At 35.2% G+C, this 21,186-nt stretch overlaps 1 protein-coding gene and 1 non-coding gene across 3 annotated transcripts in view; both read left to right on the top strand.

The window, feature by feature from the left end:
* Tbc1d19 (TBC1 domain family member 19) overlaps window positions 1–21,186 on the top strand; it is a 129,111-nt gene that overhangs the window by 9,088 nt on the left and 98,837 nt on the right. For both annotated transcript variants that reach the window (XM_047566816.1, XM_047566815.1), the window contains exons 2-3: window positions 18,828–18,900; window positions 19,889–19,934. In XM_047566816.1, the coding sequence (XP_047422772.1) occupies window positions 18,828–18,900; window positions 19,889–19,934 (119 nt within the window). The remainder of the gene's footprint in view (window positions 1–18,827; window positions 18,901–19,888; window positions 19,935–21,186) is intronic.
* Trnaa-cgc (transfer RNA alanine (anticodon CGC)) lies at window positions 12,771–12,843 on the top strand. Its single transcript has one exon. It is a non-coding gene; the product is annotated as a tRNA-Ala (tRNA).

Genomic DNA, 21,186 nt, shown 5'->3' with positions numbered 1-21,186 from the left:
TATGAAATATCCCTCCTTATCTTTAATATGGTTCCTGTCTTAATGGAATTAGTATAACTGCATTTGCTTTCTTTTGGTTAGCAGTTGTATGGTGTGGTTTTTTTCCATCCTTTTATTTTCACCCTCTTTGTGACTTATTATTTACGTGTGTCTCTTGAAAGCATCATCTAGTTGTTTTTAAAATCTAGACTGACAATTATAGTCTTTTAATTGTATTATTGAGTCTATTTACATTTAATGAATTTTCTAATATATTTGGTTTCCTATTTCTCATCTTAATATTTACTTCTTACATGGTCCATTTGTTTAATATTTTCTTACTTCATTATTTTTAATTATTCAATAATTTTAATATATTTCCCCTCAATTATCTTGTTTTATTGTTCTTTAAGTATTATCTCTAGAAGTTAGTGCCTTCATTTTTTTTTTTTTTTTTTTTTTTCAGTACTGGGGTTGAACCCAGGGCCTTGTGCTTGCAAGGCAAGCACTCTACCAATTGAGCTGTATCCCCAGCCCGCATTCATTCTTGATTAAATATAATCTCATGGGGCTGGAGCTGGAGTCGTGGCTCAGTGGTAGAGCACTTGCCTGGAGTATGGGAGGCCCTGGGTTCAATATTCAGCACCAAAATTAAATAAGAAAATAGAAGATCCACTGACAACTAAAAAAAAATGTAAATATGTATGTGTGTGTGTGTGTGTGTGTGTGTGTGTATATATATATATATAAAATCTCATAAAACTATAACTTTTACTGTATCACTGTAATGTAATGCCAGAACTTAGAACACTTTACTTGTCATTCCTTTTGTGTTATTTTTGACATGCATTTTAAATATGTCTACTTCAAATCCTTTAAGACATTGATTGCTATTAGTGTTTTGTAGTATTAATATTTGGTCAAATTTTTCACTCTTATCCACGTTGTTATCCTTTTTACTTTTTATTATTCCCCCCTGCATTTCCATACTTAAGCCAGGACTGTCCTTCCATATTGGCAGTAATTTTCTTTCAGCATAATGAGGTGTCATTCTATTGTCTTCTGTCCTATTTGTTTTCTTTTGAGAAGTCAGCTGTCACTGAATTTATGTATGAAGGTATGCCCCACATCCATCTGGCTGCTTTTAACATTTTCTTTCTGTCTTTGATTTTCAGCAGACTTGTTAAGATGTGCTTTGGTAAGGTATTGTTATTTGTATTATTATTATTATTGTTATTATTATTTACTTAATTTATTCTCTTTGGGGTTTTGGGACTTCTTAAACATAGAGTTGATACCTCTCACCAATTTTGGAAAATTATTGATGATTATTTGTTCAAATATTAATTCTGCCACATTTTTCTGTCACCTTTCTGAGTCTCCAGTTTATACATTAGCTCTTTTCACTGAGTATCATATTTTCTAATAACTTATTTTTCTGAATTTTCTATTATTATTTTTATTATTATTGTGATGTTCACTTTGGATATTTTCTTTGATCGTTAATTCATTAACCCCATTTTATACTGTTTCATATCTCTGGTAAATCCATCTGATGAGTTATTATTCATATTGTGTATTCTTTAGTTCTAAAAATGGTTCTTTTTTATTGATGATAAAGAAGAATTCTCAGGTGAAATTCTCTATTTTTCATCTATCTTAGTATTTTTTCCCTCTATTTATTTATTTTTGTTTTTGTTTTTGTAATTTTGTGCTTTGAAACACTCAATTTATTTTAAAGCTTTTGTTAACACCAGTATCTGGATCACCCATGGACCTCTATGTTTTTTCTCTTAGTTTTTTGTGTGACTTGCCATGCATTCAGTATGAAAAAACTGTGGAACCTCTGGATGGTATCTTCCATTACAGAGAGTTCACCCTTCTCTCCAGGGGTCAGAGAGCCTTGTGACTGGTTATGGTAATCCAATTAGGGGATGTATTGAATCTGGGGTTTAGTCTCTCAGGGTCAATCTTTCTTTGGTTCTTTTCTGTCTTTTCAGGATCTTCAACAAAGGATTTGATATATTCTGTAGACTTTTCCCCTCTTGGGTCCCCAAACTCTCTCTCCTTTCTCACTGTTCCCTGCTTAGGTTTTTCACCTTCCACCCTACATAGTTCCAGTATTTAAAAATTTTGTGAGGAGAAAAACAACTCTGTTCTTAAGACTTCCAAAGTCTCTTGCTAAAGCTTGACTTCTTTCTTTGTCTGCCCTCAGTAGCGGTGCACTAGGTTTCGTTCTGAGTTTGACCCAATTCTCAAGCTCTTGTCCATGTTCAGAATAGGCTAATAATCCCAAAGAAAATGTGCTGTTGTAGCCAGTTCATCTCTCAAGATTTTCTCCTGTTACTTCAATGCTTGTTTCTTAGCAACTTGTATCTGCCTTCAAATAGATGATGATGATGATGATGATGATGATGATGATGATGATGATGGTGTGTGTGTGTCTTTGGTGGGAGGACTCTGTTGTTTGTTCTAGGAAGGAGTGCTGATCAGCTACCAGCTACTCCATACTACTTAGAAATATGTATCTCATTCTGTGAGGATTGAACAAGATAATACATCTTTCAAAGTAAGTGCTCTTTAAAAGGAAGCTGGGTGAGCTTTACAAGTCCAACGAAATATCACTTTTTTGAACCTAAATCCTCCATGTCTAAATCCTCTTTTAGAAAAGCTAAGTAGAAAGGTGATTCTTAGATTTTTTTTTCCCTGCCAATGACTCTTTTGGAGCATATAGTTAAACATTGATTATATTTTAGTATACCCTCATATGTAGAGAAGTGTTCTGTAGAAAGGGGAAATTTTTTTTTTCTGAATATTCCTGAGTTAATAATTCAACTGCATCTTAAAATTGAATTTCCTCATTCATCTCCTCGACAATGGGGTGATAGCCTAATTCCAAATTTGATGTCTAGCACCATATCAGAATTGTTATTTTGTTTTGTTATGCATTATTTGTATTTAAAATTGATATTGGATAAAATTCCAAATGTTATTTCTATTCCATTAAAATTTTAATAAGTCTTGTTACTCAGATTTTCATTATGAATAATAGAATTGTGAAAGGAAGGAACCTGAAAAGATGGACTTTGAAGAGAGAGGGAATAATGCAACTAATAGGCTTTTATCATTCATCTGAAACCCAGAGCATCTCATTATGACATCCCTTGCTGAAAAACTTACAAAATTATATCTCAAATATATAGAATCTACACTGGTATTAAAAATCCTGTACATGATTACAGCTTATTATCTTCTATCTTTATTGATATCTCTTTAGGGTAGGATTTGGCCTCCACTAAGGAAAGATCCAGATTGAACTATTGCAGTTGACATATTAATTAATAATTCAGGGATTCTGTATTTGGCAGGTTGTTATTGGAGCAGGGGTCCCGCTGAGAGTGAGGACAAATGATGCCTCCCAGTAAACAGCCATTGGAGACCAGGCTTGGAAGGCACAGATCTAATTTTACTTAGGATTGTGCAAGACATGTATAGGTACATTATCCAATCAGGTTAAGACGCTTGTTAAAACATAACAGAACCAACCTATAGGTAAGCTATACATCGTACTAATGTAAACATTAGTACGATAATGTATCCCTGAGTGATTCTGTCCGGCAACAAGTCTGAGACAAAGGACTGGGAGAAGGGCAAGCTACAGCACACAGCATGAGGCGAGGCCTGCTGAGCAAGGCTTCCCCTCAGCTCGTAGCTCAGCCTCAGTAACTGCAAAGGCCTACAATCCGTGGTGAGTCTTTACCATTTCCTCAGTTTCTCTGTCCAGACTGTTAGGTTTATTTAAACCATGGTTTCAGTGACTCCTGTCAAATAAACTTGAGGAATGTCCCCAACAGGCATGAACCAGGAATTGATGTCATACCCATTTCTACTTTGTCTACTTTTTAATCCAGAAAGACAGTGAATAAATGAATGATGGCATACAGGATTTTCAAAATAAGGACATTCTTGTCTACATGCAATATCTGTATTTGAGGGATAAGATAAATATTAAAATGTGTCAGTACATTTTGTTTTATTTCAACATTGAGTTGCTTAGAAAAGGTCATGTGAGTTCCTCAAAAGGGGGAATATGTCATGTTTTCTTTTTCATACCTAGCAACGTCACAAAGAGAATTCAATTAATTATCGAAAAAGGAATGCAAATGAATAGGGCATAAGAATACTGAAAAGAAATATCTGGAGATTCACAAAGTCTGGAATGCTTTCAAGGTAGGAAGGTGGAAGTGAGTTCCTATTGTAAGATCAGTGAAAAAGTTAAGAAAATGGTTTATAGGGTCTTTCTAGACAGATAAGATGAAGTAGATTGGGTGGGACTAGATTTTTAGAGGGTTGTAAATTTCTGAATAAGTTTGCCTTGATGCTATAAGGAGTGAAGGACTTCCTGAGGTATTCTGAGCAGAGTGAAGGAATGGGGTTGTTTTTAGGGAACAATAATTTGGCACTAATGAGCAGGATGGGTAGGGTCAGAAGCAAGTACTTTAGTTTCATTCTCTTTTCCTTCCTATGTTTCATTGGATCTTTGTTCCACAAACTGAGATCATTTCCATGCTTTTGCCCAGTCTTTCCACTCAGCCTGTATTGCTTTCCTTCCCTTTTCCAATATTTTCAGTAAGAATTGTTCCTTTTCTATAGATGATTCCTCTATTGTAACATAATTTCTTTCTTATGCTGGCTTTTAAAATCTTAGGTATCTTTCTTATTATACTAAAAGTTTTAGAGAACAAAAACAATGTCTTAGTCTTACTCTTCTGTTTCCCATGGGATTCAGGTTGCAGGTCTGTCTAAGAAATCGTTAGTGCACAAAAGAACGGACAAAATGCATTAATAAAATGCTATGCAATAGCTAGTGTGCTGGATCTTGATATACAGAGAGAACAGACTTTTCTTTAAGAAGCTTATAGTCTAGAGCAGTGGTTGTTAAAGTATTATCCGTTGACCCCTGGTGGTCCCTAAGACCACTTCAGAGCACAATTATTTTATAATAATAATAAACTGCTTTTGCCCTTTTTAGTACAATGGCAATGGTGATGGGTTTAATTTCTAAAAAGTAAATGAAGACACTAATGCCAAACTCTAGTAGTCATTGCATCCTTTACTACCACATACTTAAAATGGAAAAAAAAAAAAAAAAGACCTGTTTGACTTAAGTGTTTTGGTGAAACTGTAAATAATTAATTATCATCCATTGAATATACATCTTTATAATATTCTGTTCGAATGGAAAGTATGCATAAGTCACTTCTTCGGCATACTGATATAAGACAGTTATCTAGAAAAAACATTTATGAGGTTGAGTTACAAACTGAACTACTCTTTTAAAAAAATGAAACACTTGAGTGACTTGCCAAAAACTATTGTTATTCATACTCATTTATATGTATGTATACACATACATACATATATAAATGTATATAAAAATATATATCCATTTATATTATTGTTATAATTCATGTTGTCATTAATAAATATTTGGCTAATAATTTTTTTAAAATGTGTTGAAGTGAGTCTGTCACTTCAAAGCAAAGCTATTATTTGTTGCCAAGGACAAAATTCAAGACACCGAGGTCAGATGCCAGTGCTGAGCCCACCCGCCACACACACTGAGGATGGACTCCCATCACTCAGCCCACCCCCCACCACAGACGGACCCAGCACTGAGCCCCCCAGCCCATCCCCACACTGAGGATAGAGGCCAGTAGCTGAGTCTGCCCACATGACCCCTACTGCTGAGGGATACTGCACCTGCCTCTGTGCTGACTCAGCACACCCTCGCTGAAGTTTCCCAGATTCTTTGGAGGCTGGTGTAGGCATTTTGAATTATTCCTTAGGGCGTGGTTATCATCATTGGAAGGGCATCTCCCTTCCTGAGACACCTACAGGAGACTGGAGGCCCTTTGACAGGTACCTCTATTTATTCACTTACATCCTTCACCCTTCCCCATCCTCTTGTTCACAACTAGAAATATTGTAAATAGTAATTGAACTCATCCTGTTCATTACAATAATGTTAAAGTCTTTATAGGGGCTATCTGGTTCAGGGCTGCATTTTCTCTGTATTGGGTGCTACTGGTATTGATCTCCCCCTCAAAGGAGAGGTAGTGGAAAACTGCAGGGTCATAATAAGCCTGTGGGGGGTAGGGGACGTCAGTATCTCTGATCATCATGCTAGAGGGGAATATATAGAAACAATATGAAAAACAGGGGAAGAAAGCATCCCTAATAAACCAAGATGTTATTGTGATAGAATCCAATGACAGCAAGGCAGTAGAAATGACAGAAAAAGAGTTTAGAATCTGCATGATTAAAATGATCCATGAAGCAAAAGATAAGAAAGCAAATGCAGGCAATGCATGACCATTCCAGTAAACAGTTAAAAGAGCAAATGCAAAAGAACACTTCAATAAAGAGAGATTCTGAAAATAAAAAAAAAAAAAAACCAAACAGAAATACTTGAAAGAAATGATAAACCAAATGAAAAACTCAATAGAAAGCATCACCAACAGAATAGATCTCCTGGAAGACAGAATCTCAGACAATGAACACAAAATATTTAATCTTGAAAATAAAGTTGAACAAACTGAGATGACATTAAGAAATCATGAACAGAACCTCCAAGAATTATGGGATATCATGAAAAGACTGAATTTAAGAATTATTGGGATTGAGGAAGCCACAGAGATGCAAACCAAAGGCATGGACAACCTGTTCAATAACGTAATATCAGAAAATTTCCAAAACCTGAAAAATGAAATGGAAAAATCAAATACAAGAGGCTTACCAGAACACCAGGTACACAAAATTACAACAGACCCACACCAAGACATATTATAATGAAAATACCTCACATACAAAATAAAGATAGGATTTTAAAGACTGCGAGAGAAAACCGTCAGATTACATATAAGGGGAAACCAATACAGATATCAGCAGATTTCTCAGCCCAGACTCTAAAAGCACGAAGGACCTGGAACAATATAGTTCAAGCTCTGAAAGAACACAGATGCCAACCAAGAATCCTATACCCAGCAAAACTTACCTTCAGATTTGACAATGAAATAAAATCTTTCAACTATAAACAGAAGTTAAAAGAATTTACAAATAAAAGTCTGCCCTGAAGAACATTCTCAGCAAAATATTTTGTGAGGATGAAGTGAAAAGCAACAATACAAGTCAGCATAGGGAGGAACTACCATAAAGGAAAAGCCAATCAAAGGAGAAACCAAGTCAAGGTAAAAACCAAAAATAAGCCAAAATGACAAGGAATACAAATCATATCACAATAATAACCCTGAATGTCAATGGCCTAACCTCAATAATCAAAAGACACAGATGGCAGATTGGATTAAAAAGAAAGACCCAATAATACGCTCCCTTCAAGAGACTCATCTCATAGAAAAAGACATCCACAGACTAAAGGTGAAAGGATGAGGAAAAACATGCCATGCACATGGACCCAGTAAAAAGGCAGGGGTCTCCATCCTCATATCAGATAAAATGGACTTCAAACCTAAGTTATTCAGAAGGGATAAAGAAGGACATTTCATACCGCTTAAGGGAAGCATAAAATAGCACGATATAACAATTTTAAATATTTATGCCCCAAACAATGGAGCATCTGTTTATATCAAATAAACCCTTCTCAACTTCAAGAATCAAATAGACCAAAACACATTAATAGTGGGGAACTTTAACACACCGCTCTCACCACTGGATCCTCCAAACAAAAACTGAATAAAGAAACTATAGAATTAAATAATACAATCAATGATATAGACTTAGTGGATATTTACAGAGTATTTCATCCGTCATCGAGTGAATATACTTTCTTCTCAGCAACAACTAAACGACCTAACATTACATCTCAAAGCCCTGGAAAAAGAACAGATCAACACCAAAAATAGTATAAGACAGGAAATAATTAAAATCAGAGCTGAAATCAATGAAATTGAAACAAGAGAAACAATTTAAAAAATTGACAAAACAAAAAATTGGTTCTTTAAAAAAGTAAACAAAATTGATAAACCCCTAGCCACACTAATGAAGAGAAGGAGAGAGAAAACTCAAATTAGTAGAATTCGTGATGAAAAAGATGACAGCAGACACCTTTGAAAGACATAACATAATTAGAAGTACTTCGAAAATCTATACTCCAACAAAATAAAAAATATCACAGACATTGACAAATTTTTAGAGTCAGATGATCCTCCCAAAATGAATCAGGAAGACGTACACAATCTAAACAGATCAATTTCAAGCACCAAAATAGAAGAAACCATCAAAAGCCTACCAACCAAGAAAGCCCAGGACCAGATGGATTCTCAGCCAAATTCTACAAGACCTTTAAAGAAGAACTGATACCAATACTCCTCAATGTATTCCAGTAAATAGAAAAGGAGGGAACCCTTCCAAATTCATTCTATGAGGCTAGGATCACTCTGATACCAAAACCAGACAAAGACACATCAAGGAAAGAAAACTTTAGACCAATATCCCTGATGAACATAGATGCAAAAATCCTTAACAAAATACTGGCAAATCGAATACAAAAATATATTAAAAAGATAATGCACCACGATCAAGTGGGGTTTATCCCAGGGATGCAAGGTTGGTTCAACATCCAGAAATCAATAAATGTAATTCATCACATCAATAGAATTAAAGTTAAGAATCACATGATTATGTCAATAGATGCTGAGAAAGCATTTGATAAAATACAGTACCCCTTCATGCTTAAAACACTAGAAAAAATAGGAATAATAGGAACATATCTCAACATTGTAAAGGCAATCTATGCTAAGCCCATGGCCAACATCATTCTTAATGGAGAAAAACTGAAAGCATTCCATCTAAAAACTGAAACAAGAGTGGGATGCCCTCTTTCACCACTTCTATTTAACATCATCCTTGAAACACTTGCCAGAGCAATTAGACAGACCAAAGAAATTAAAGGGATGCAAATAGGTAAAGAAGAACTAAAGCGGTCACTATTTGCCAATGACATGATCCTATATTTAGAAGATCCAAAAAACTCCACTAGAAAACTTCTAGAACTACTAAATGAATTCAGCAAAGTAGCAGGATATAAAATCAATACAAGTAAATCTGATGCACTTCTATTCATAAGTGATGAATCCTCTGAAAGAGAAATTAGGAAAACCACTCCATTCACAATAGCCTAAAAAAATAAAATAAAATACTTGGGAACTAATCTGACAAAAGAGGTGAAAGACCTCTACAATGAAAACTACAGAATATTAAATAAAGAAATTGAAGAATACCTTTGAAGATGAAAAGATCTCCCATGATCTTGGACAGGCAGAATTAACATTGTCAAAATGGCCATTCTACCAAAGGCGCTATACAGATTCAATGCAATTCCAATTAAAATCCCAATGACATTCCTCATAGAAATAGAGAAAGCAATCATGAACTTCATCTGGAAGAACAAGAGACCTCGAATAGCCCAAACAATCCTGAGTAGAAAAAGTGAAATAGGAGGATTCACAATACCAGACATTAAACTAAACTACAGAGCAATAGTAATAAAAACAGCATGGTATTGGCACCAAAATAGACAGACAGACCAGTGGTACAGAATAGAAGACACAGAGACAAAACCACATAAATACAGTCACCTCATACTAGACAAAGGAGCCAAAAACATACAATGGAGAAAAGATAGCCTGTTCAACAAATGGTGCTGGCAAAACTGTAAATCCATATGCAGTAAAATGAAATTAAACTTCTACCTCTCACCCTGCACAAAACTCAACTCAAAATGGATCAAGGACATAGGAATTAGACCAGAGACTCTACACCTAATAGAAGACAAAGTAGGCCTGAATCTTCATAATGTTGGCTTAGGATCAGACTTCCTCAACAAGACTCCCAAAGCACAAGAAATCAAAGCAAGAATCAATAAGTAGGATGGACTCAAACTAAAAAACTTTTTCTTAGCAAAGGATACAATCAAGAATGTGAAAAGAGAGCCTACAGAGTGGGAGAAAATCTTTTCCACATGCACTTCAGATAGAGCATTTATCTCCAAAATTTATAAGGAACTATAAAACTTTACACCAAAAATACAAAGAACTCAATCAATAAATGGGCCAAGGAACTGGACAGACACTTTACAGAAGAAGACATACAGGCACTTAATAAATATATGAAAAAGTGTTCAACATCTCTAGTAATTAGAGAAATGCAAATTAAAACAACTCTAAGATTTCATCTTAGTCCAATTAGAATGGCTATTATCAAGAACACAAGAAATAATAGATGTTGGTGTGGATGTGGGGAAAAGGGACACATTTACATTGCTGATGGGACTGCAAATTGGTGCAGCCACTCTGGAAAGCAGTGTGGAGAATCCTCAGAAAACTTGGAATGGATCCACCTTTTGACCCAGTTATCCCACACCTCGGTTTACACCCAAAGGACTTAAAGTCAGCATACTGCAGTAACACAGCCACATCAATGTTTATAGCAGCTCAGTTCACTATAGCTAGATTGTGGAACCAACCTAGAAGCCCTTCAACAGATGAATGGATAAGGAAACTGTGGTATATATACACAATGGAATATTATTCAGCCATAAAGAAGAATAATATTATGGCATTTGCAAATAAATGGATGGAATTGGAGAATATCATGCTAAGTGAAATAAGCCAAGCCCAAAAAACCAAAGACTGAATGTTTTCCCTGGTAAGTGGAGAATGATATATAATGGGGATGGGGGGTGAGGAGTGAGAGAAGAATGGGGAAACTTTAGATTATGTAGAAGGAAATGAGAGGGAGGAGGGTATGAAAAATGGTAGAATGAGACAGACATCATTACCCTATGTACATGTATGATTACACGAATGGTATGAATCTACATCATGTACAACCATAGATATGAAATGATGTAGCCCATTTGTGTATAGAGAATCAAAATGCAGTCTGTAAAAAATTAAAAGATAAATTTAAAAAGAGAAAATAATCATATAATTAGGTGAATATTGATTAAGACATTCTCAAGAAAAATACAATAAAATATTAGAAATTAAAAAAATAAAAATAGGATCATGTACTTTTTCCTGTGGTTATAGGAAAACAGTGTATGCTTAGGCAACCCACTGCAATAAAAGGGCTACGGGCTATTTCCTTACTTCAGAGTTCAGAAGTATTTGCTCTCCTTATCTAGTTACAACCCAATGAGATTATTGTTCTTAATATGTACCAAAAATCAAATATTGAATCTAAAATACTTAATTTAACAATGACAACTGTTATTTTAAAAATAATAATAATAAAATTCAGTCACAAGAAAAAAAATTCAAGCTTTAAGTAGAAATTAGATTTTGGAAAATTTGTATCAGTCACTGGTTTCTGTCATCTGCCATTGATGGTTTCTCAATATTTAAAAATGTTTTTTATGAGATCGGTGGTAATATTAATGAATGTTATTTTTTGATACTGTTTAATGAAATGTTTCAGCCACATAATTTAGTTAACCTATATGTTTGAACACACGTTACAGAATCATATGTAGGTAAGAGATCAAAGTGCAGGGCAGATCAATGCATTTTCATGTTATAGAATATAAAAACTTTATTTTGTCAATTTCCACATCACAACTAATCTTTAGAAAACCACTACTTAATCAAATTTGGTGTACCCTCAAAGGAAAATATCTCTAGTTACCTGAAAAGGATAGTGTGTGTGTGTATGTGTGTGTGTGTGTGTGACTGGAAAATGAGAATATATATATGTGTGTGTGTGTGTGTAAGGCTGGATTTTTTGTTTCATGTATATCAAATTTATTTCATTTATATCATGTATATCAATCAAAACAAGAGCAGCACATATTAAATACCATGGCAAGAAGCCAGCTGTATTCTAGTAAGCCAGACATTGAAGGGACTAGCAAAAATGTATTACAGTGTCTCTTTCTCAATTTTTATTTCTGAAAATCCAGGTACTTTAAATAAAAATTTAAGCTAATATGAGATTTACTATTCTTATTTTAAAATGAATTGAACATTTTTTATTTTAGTAAAACATACATATAAAAGTTCGTTGCTTTGACTGCTGAGTGTACAGTTGTTTGGCATTAAGTACGTTCGCATTGTTGGGCAGTCGTCACCAGCATTCATCTCCAGAACCTTTTCATCATAACTGTTAAATCATAACTCCTCATCCCTTCCCCCAGCCCCTGAGAGTCACCATTCTACTTTGTGTCTCTGAGCTTGATTACTCTGGGTGTAAGTGGAATCATAACTTATTTTTTTGTGACTGATCTATTTCACACAGCATGATGTTTTGAAGGTTCATCCACGTTGTATCCTGAGTCAGCATTTCCTTCCAGTTGTAAAGGCTGAATAATAATCCATTGTTATGCTATTGCAACATTTTGTTCATCCATCCACCCATCCATTGATGGTTGTGATGTTTCCACCTTTTAGCTGCTATGAATCATGTTGCTACTAACATTGGTATAGAAGTATCTGAGTCTCTGCTTTGATTTTTTTTCAGGTATGTACTCAGAAGTAGAATTCCTGAAACATATTTAATTTTTTAAGGAACAACGGTACTAATAAGCAATTATCTAAAATTATTTGTGTTTTAACTTCTAACGCTATTAAGTATCAATACATATAATTCACATAAGCAAAAGCACACTGGATGTCCTCAATAATTCTTAAGATAATGAAGATCTGAGACTGAAAAGGTTGAGAATCAGTGGTCTAGTGGAAATAGTTACAATGATCAAGAACAAGTTGTGGGCTGGGGATATGGCTCAGCTGGTAGAGTGCTTGCCTCGCATGCACGAGGCCCTGGGTTCAATCCCCAGCACCACCAAAAAAAAAAAAAAAAAAAAAAAAAAAAAAATGTTGGACTGGACTCTGCTTATCAAATGGCCAGGGTGATAAGAAGACTTGTACAAAGAGAAATTGAATAACCTGAAAATGTATGTGGCCTTGAGAAGGACAATTTCAGGGAAGGCATGACGCTAATATTTGAAGACTTCTCACAGAAAAGGGAATGAATTTATTTTGTGTCCCAGAGAGTAGTGGCTGAGATGTTAAGGGGAGTAAGTTTTAGTTCCTAATAAGGAAGAGCTGTCAGACTGAATAGTTCCACACAGGAACTGACTAAGGTAGGGATGTGAGCAATTTCTAGCAGGAAAGCCAGTTTAGAGTTTCTAAGTTAGAGATCCTCAGCCAGAAAATCACTTGGAGAGGGGAGGCAAGCCTTACAAGGTGGTTGACATAGAAGAACTTTATAGGCCCTGGAGCCCTGAGATTCGTGAGTCTTCAGGCGCGGAATGATCGATGACTAAAGTCAACACGAGCGCGCAGTGAGAACTGGAGACTGGGGACCTCGCTAGAGGGAACGAACCCCTCGGACTCCTTGTGCAGACCTCCTTGTGCCCGCCACATGGAGCGTCCCCTCAGCCTGCCTCGCAGTGTCTCTGGCGGAGCTGCCACTTCAGCTGCTTTGCCTCACCAGTTTCCTTTACTCAACAAGGTTAGAAATGTAAGATCGCTAGTGGCTGAGGCTTTGGACTAAGACTGGTTCTAGGAATAGAGACTGGGTGTGTGTGTGGTGGTGGTGCGGTGTTTGGGTGGAAGAAAGATCTCGTGACTTTAGTGGTACAGGAAGGTGGAGGATATCAAAATCAAATCAATGGGTGAAGGAGGTATGCAAGGCCCAACTCTGAGTTTATTTTATGCTCTCTTGATGCAGTGTATTTTAGTGCTCTTTGTGAGCTAGAGGCACTTTGTTTAAAATAAGGCTTAAAGTTTGTTGTAGACATTTTTAAAACTTCTACCTTCAACCCCCTATCTCCTTCCCTGACAATCTATTATAAATATTTAGTCCATTTCCATTTGGGCACATCTTATATTAAGTAGGTTAAAAATAACTGAAAAATTTTCCATTTGAATAATTTAGTTTAGGTGCTGTTTTCCCTATTAAATAAAGAAGCTAAGATGTAGAGAAGTTAAATTACTTGACCAAGCTAGTAAATAAGATTGGGAGATTATTCCAGAACTTTTGATGCCAAATCCTATTTTCATTTAGTCCCACATCATTTTCAAACTGTACTCTGTTACGTCCACAGTTTCTGAAAATTCTATTCACTTAAAACATTTAATTTAGAAGTTACAGTAAGGAACAGCACCTTTCCAAATGCATTAAGTACTGTACCTTTAGTGCGTAGTTCACTACTCTGCTTGCGCATTAATTTGTTGCTGGATAGATCCCAGAAAAAAAGCTCCTCTTTCTTGTTTTTTAAATCTCTCTTCATATGTTTGGGACAGCCTATAAATATGCCATGGATGAGGAAGAATATAATGCTGTGCTGGTTTTTAAAAAGTATTAGGGCTTGCACATGCTTTCTCAAGGTACGCTGTACAAGTGAGAATACTACTGCGCAGGTTCGCTGTGCTTGGTGTTGGCCAGGGAAAGAACAAGCACATGTGCTCCGTGTAGGACCCTGTCATGGTATGCAGCTGTTATGTGACAACCCAGCCAGTGTCACACTGTGTGCTAGTAATACCACAATATACGTAGTTTTATCAGTTGTAAGGATTGGAAGTTCTTTGTCTGATTTTTATGTCTGTGATAAATAATTTTTGAATCTATCTTTCAAATAAAAATTTCCAACTACTTCTCTCTCCTTTTTCAGTTTAATTTGGGACTGTGCTGAGGTTGCCAGGAAAGCAATTAGAAATGCTTATATTTACCTCTGTGAATCAAGGTTTTTCTCTATACCCACAACCAAACCACAATACAGAAATAAATTAAATATTGAGGCTGTATAAAAATAAAGCCATACTTTTTTAGTGTTAATTATGACATTAGCCATTGAGAAAAAAGCCTTCTTTGTTCTTTATGTATGGTAATAATATTTTCAATGTATTTTATATAGTAGAATTCCTAATAATGTTTAGATTTCATTTGCAAAAAGAGTTGTGCTGCTAAGTCATGTTTCAGAACGATTGTGCCTTATCATGTTGTCCTCTTTATCCTCACTGTCCTGCTTTTTTTCTTTTCTTTTCTTTCCTTTTTAAAAAAATTCTTGGTAGTGCTGGGATCCATCCCAGAGCTTTGTGTATGCTAAGCAAGTGCTCTGCCACCGAGCTCCAACCCCAGTCTCTCCTGCTTATAAATACCAAGTTTCTGAGATTTTTATAATTAGCTTTGATGGTTAGTGAATTTGGTTTGCCTGTAGTGTAAAAAGTATATCTAGGAAGTCTAGCAACCTTGAAATATTGAAAATGTTTAGAAAGATAAACCATGTTTTCTCGTAAAATTCTTTAAATTGTGCTCTCTGAATTATTTCCAAATACGGGCTAGTGAAAGAAAGCTTATTTCCTTTGGTCTTGGTTCTTTTGAATAATGAGCAGGGATTTTATAGCTTTTAAAATATTTCCTGGGAACAACAGATTGGAAAGCACTCTGTTCAGTTAAAAATAATTTTATGAAGTTCCTTGTTTATTTTGGGAGGAAATTGGCTGAAAAGAATAGAACATGGTTTGGTCAATGTAATTTTGTCAAATAACAATATCAGGATAATACTTGGGATGCAAAAATGAAGACGAGCTGCTCTTATCCTTGAATTTATAGTCTAACCAGAAAGACAAATACCTGGCTGAACTTTACATTGTAATCGGGTAAATACAACCACAGAGGAACAGTGTTCTAACTTTTCTGGGGGAGTTGGGAAAGGAGGTGATATTTAGGGGATGTCTTGGAAGCTAGTAGTTGTTTCCAGGTGGTGAGAGAGCCCTTCTGTCTTAGGAAACGAAGAAACAAAATCTTGGAGCCCTTCAGGGACTTGGCAGTTGGGGGATCAGTGAATCCAGTTCACTGCAACTAGAGAGTAGAGTGTGTATGGTGGGGAGGTGTGAGAGGACAGAGCGTGAGGGTGTTGCTCTTGGTGGAGCAGCAGCAGGAGGTGAATTTGTAGGGAGAAGTTGGTCTGTGTTGGGAAGGGCCCAGCATGCCTACTTAAAAGTTTAAACTTTGTGTATTATGGAGAACCACAGCCAGGACAGACTTACATTTTTAGGAAGAAAACACTGGAGGATACATTGTGAAAGAGAGAAATTTGTTCCTTCATTCAATAAACATTAATTGAGTACTTCCAACATGAAAGTAATTATTTTAAAGTACTTAGGATACAACAGTAAAAGAGAAAAAGACGTCTGCTGTAGCTGAGCTTACCACTCTCAGTGTGATGAGGTATATAATATGCCAATGAACATAGTAAATCAGCCATTCATGCAGTGTATTAGGAGGTTATAAATGCTGAGACAGAAGAAAAATAGAGTAAGGGGGCTTGGGAATGCCAGGTTGGGTGTGGTTGCAGTTTAGGTAAGGTGACAAGATGTCCAACCCAGTTCAGCACCTGTAGCAGTGATCCAAATAATAAGTATTGGGAATGTAGACTAGAGGTGGGACTTTAAAATGGTGAAAAGGAATAGACTAGGAGACAAATTTCTTCTTTTTCTTTTTTGAACCTTTTTATTGTTAAATAGAATCCCCCCAATTTTTAAATCCTGCACAAGTCTATAATGCATTGTTTTAAGGTGAATGACTATGACTACCACCCTGTAAAGAAGTGGAACTGTCTGCCACACCAGAAGCCCCACCATTTGCCCATCCCAGTCACAAACCCTGCCCTCTCTGACAATCTGATATTTTTGCTAATCACCTTTCTGCGTTATTAACCAAATGTATATCCCTAGGTTTAGCTTAGTCTTGTCCATTAAAAAAAATGTGATGTCTTTTAAGTCTTTTTTAATTTATGAGTTTCCTCCCTTTTCTTTTTCATTACAATTTATTATCTGAAGACCTGGACCATTTGACTTTAGAAATTTCCTCAGCTTGAATTTTTCTGATTCTAAATTCACTGTGCCACTCAGTATGTTCTTCTGTCCTTTGTATGTCTTACACATTGACAGCTGGACCCAAGGCTTCATCTGCCTTTAACTTGGTAGAGTGTTCTTTCATTAAGAAGGATATACTGTCTGGTTGTCTCTTTTACAGTGTTAATATCCATATCTGCTCAGTGCCTAGAATTAGCAATTCATTGGTGTTGCAAAATTGTGAAATTATAATTATATCATATCTATTTTAGTTATTAGCTGCAATACTTTTATAAAGAGACATTTCCCTTCATTTACTTTTTTTTTAAATTTATTTTTATTGTAAACAAATGGGATACATCTTGTTTCTCTGTACATGAAGTAGAGGCATACCATTTGTGTAATCATACATTTTTTTTCATACATTTACATAAGGTAATAGTATTTGATTCATTCTCTTATTTTTTCCTTCCGCCCACCCCTCCCACCCCTCTTTTCCTTCTATACAGTCCCTCCTTCCTCCATTCTCATTTACTTTTTAGTTATCTAGTGGTACAGTTCCCATAGGAAAGACACGTTAAATGTCTTGTTTTTTATTAACTGGTTTCCAAGGCACTTACCCTGTCATCTAGTTTTTGTTAATCTGTCAAAATTTTCTTCTTAGTGTGACTTTGCAAGACAAGGGAGTGCTAATTGTTGAGTTTTAAAAATTAATAGCTGCTACCTCCTGTCTCTTCATATCTCAGCTACTATATATTGAATTTGGCAAAAACCCTCCCTGTTTTAGCTCCTGTTTTTAAATTGTCTCAACATGTGTTCTACAGGATATTTTTTAGCATTTTGGGGGTCTCCTGCATTCACATACATCAGCTATGTCACTGATTGTTTCTGTCTGCTTCTTCTTGTATAGATGTTAATACCATATAGGTCTTGTGACTGTTGGTTTGTCCCAGCTGATTGCATTTTGAGTTCATGGGAGATATCTTACCACTTAATTTTGTTGTAAATGTTTTCCTTGGGGTTTTGGTTATATAGTTGCTTGGCCTGTTTTTTCCTCCCATGGAAATCAGGGAGATTAAAGATGAAACCAAAACAAAGAAACAAACACCCAACTCACTGCTACTATCTTCCAAAAAAGGGTTGAGTCATGGAAGAGTTAGAGTAGAATGGAGAATAACTTTGACATTTCTGACATGGAAGATCTGGTGGAGGATAATTTCATTGATGAAGTTTTAAAACTAGAAGAAAAGGAGCAAAGTTATAAGTGGAAGATATGCTCAATTTTTGATTTCTTAGGTTTGGAATGCTTATGAAATACCAAATAGAAATGTCTTCTTAAGATCTCTACTTTCCGAATTTGACAGAGAGCGCTAGCATCAACACCTTGGGAGTAAGCAAAGCCATTACAAGTAGAGAAATGTTATTTATGGTAAAAATTGTAGCATGAGAGACCAGTAGAATAGAAAGCATGAACTCAAAGATGAAAGATGCATTAATAATAAACATTTAAAAACTGGTAGTTTTAATGTGTTTTTCATAAATATGCACAACAAACATCTGTTTACATCGAGGAGCAATTCAAACAGGAGGACACTGTAGAAAGATAGATTTACATAGCTATATGTATGTGTTTTGGTCATTAGGTATCGGTGCTATGTCTATTGGATACACTATTATGGGAATGAATACATAAAATTTGATGTTAAGCATTCATAAACTGCAAGTCTCTATAGTTTGAGTAGACTACAGTGTACTATCTTGGAACCTCTGTTTTAAGTGTATGTAGGAAAGTCTTCTCTCTCTCGTGAGTTATTCCAGATATTTCTAAGTTGCTGTATATCTCAAAGTGAATCTTTCAAATAGTACTTGCTTTTGGAAATTCCTTTTAAAAATTGCATAAGCATTATATGTCAACCCCAAATGATTCACTTTTGATCTGTCTTTTCTTCTTCTTTTTCAAAAATCTAGGCCAGCCTTCAGAGACCTGAGATTAAACTTGAATCATTAAAAGAAGACATTAAGGAATTCTTTAAAGTATCAGGTTTGTATTCATTTCTGACTCTTTATTTTAAATATTTTGTTTTAGTTGTAGATGAACAAATACCTTTATTTATTTATTTATTTTTATGTGATACTGAGGATTGAGCCCAGGGCCCCACACATGCGAGGCGAGTGCACTACCACTGAGCCCTCTAATTCTTTAAGTGTCCCCAGACTTCTAGTTACGCATTCAAAATTGTGAAAACTATGCTGAATAGGTTTCTATTTAGGGAGAATTGGAACTATCAGACATTTTAATAAAATGTTGCAAAAATAAGGAACATTGTGTAAAGAACTGCTTTGCAATAATCACTTTTAAATATGTTTATCTTCTTGCAAAATATGTCCTTAAGATGGTAAGCATACCCTTATAAGTACCTTGCCAATTTACTTTTCACGTGTGACTTTTTCCTTCTATATTTTTTCCTACCTCTGTTCTATGCTTTCAAATAAAATACTGATTTTTTTTTTTTTTAGTAGAACAAGGAAGTTTCTCTCTAGAAATCCCTGCACATGGAAATTAAGATATAACTGATAGTAACTCATACTAGTCTGCATCTTGTTATCCAGGATTTTAGTGACTAGTTAATTCTAACTCCTTACTTGTGCTGGTCGGGGTCAGGTGCCAGGCAGTTTCTTGCCTTCCCCTTGGCACATCTGTCATAGCATGAGTAGTACAGCGTCCACAGAGTTTGTCATTCATGGAGAAAGAAGAAAATGATAGAAAGAAGGAAATGTTTCTCCAACTTGAGAAACTGGCACAGTGGTTCTAACTGAAAAATTATATCGTGTTGATGACATTCCTACTCAGTATTAGCCAGGTGCAACGGTATAGTAAATAATTCCTTAATACCACATGTTACCTAGCATTTAGCAGTTGACAAAGTTCTTTCACAAATGTGCCTAATGTCAAAGTTTTAGTGAGTTATATTTTATTAAGATGTATGTTATTCATATATTTTATGTATTTTTTTATTCCTTAAAAACAGGTTGGGAGAAGAAACTTCAGAATGCTGTTTATAGTGAACTGAATGTGTGAGTTTTTCCCACCAATTTTGAGATACTATTTGTTTAGCTGTATTTACTTTGTTAGTAATGATCAATATTGCTATGTATGCTCATTGTGTTTTGTTTCTCTTTCTTATTTATATGACACTTCAAGTAAGTTAATATAATCAAAATTACTACAGGTTTGCCTGAGAATTAATAATGAATAGATTGGTTTGTATTGTCACCAAGAATTTTATATAACAATTTATTCATTCAGTATAATTAGGGAATTTTCTCCTAATATTTCAGATAACTGAAGCTTCCTAACTTTCTTTTTATTGTCACAATTTTAGATATTACACTCTTTCTATCTTTACAAACTGACCAGTCTAGAAACAATTGCTCTTTTTCTTTGCAAAATTGGTGTCCTTATTAAGAACCTCAGTGTTTTTGTTTTTGTTTTTGTTTTCCTTTTTTGGTACCAGGGATTGAACCCAGGGCGCTTTACTTCTGAGCCACATCCCCAGCCCTTTTTTATATTTATATAAGGACAGGATCCTGCTGAGTTGCTTAGGGCCTTGCTAAGTTGCTGAGGCTGGTTTTGACCTTGCGATCCTCCTGCCTCAGCCTCCCACGCCACTGAGATTACAGGCATACACCACGGAGCCTGGCAACATTAATGTTTTAATTTATCTGGATTTACCACCAGGATCTTAAAACATGTAGAACTGTTTGCCATCACAAAAAATACAGATCTAGAATGTTAGCTTTTGTAGTTTATTCAACCTTCTATTATTCATAAGTTATATTTAACTACCATGTGCCATGTGCCAGTACTGTGCTAGGCATTGGGGATATAGTATAGAAAGTACACATAATCCCTGCCTTTATGGAGTTTATAGTCTTAGATCTTATGTCTGTTGTTTTTGTTATTATTTTGCATTTTTACTTCTATCATCTTGTTTCTAGTTTCTAACATTTCCATTTCTAACTTACCCTCTCTAATCTGATTAAGTGGGAAATAAGATTACACAACTTAACCAGACTATTTCTGATTTTTTTTATTTCTGAAATTAAGAGACTCAGATGAATACCTGTAGACATATGCTTTAGATAACATATTTTTTTCTAAATTAATATTTACTTCTTTGCTTATCACTATCTTCCCAGTTGATTTTTTGAGTTCTTAAATAACATCAACTACTTGTTACCTATTAATTGAAGTTGACTGTGACTGTGCCTTTGGTGGTACTAGTAATCAAAGGAATAGATGTTTATCATAACAGTAAGGTTTTTA

This window comes from Sciurus carolinensis, chromosome 10, assembly GCF_902686445.1.
Source record: "Sciurus carolinensis chromosome 10, mSciCar1.2, whole genome shotgun sequence".
Taxonomy (NCBI): domain Eukaryota; kingdom Metazoa; phylum Chordata; class Mammalia; order Rodentia; family Sciuridae; genus Sciurus; species Sciurus carolinensis.
Note: the sequence above shows the minus strand (reverse complement) of the source record. Positions and strands in the feature narration are given on the sequence as shown.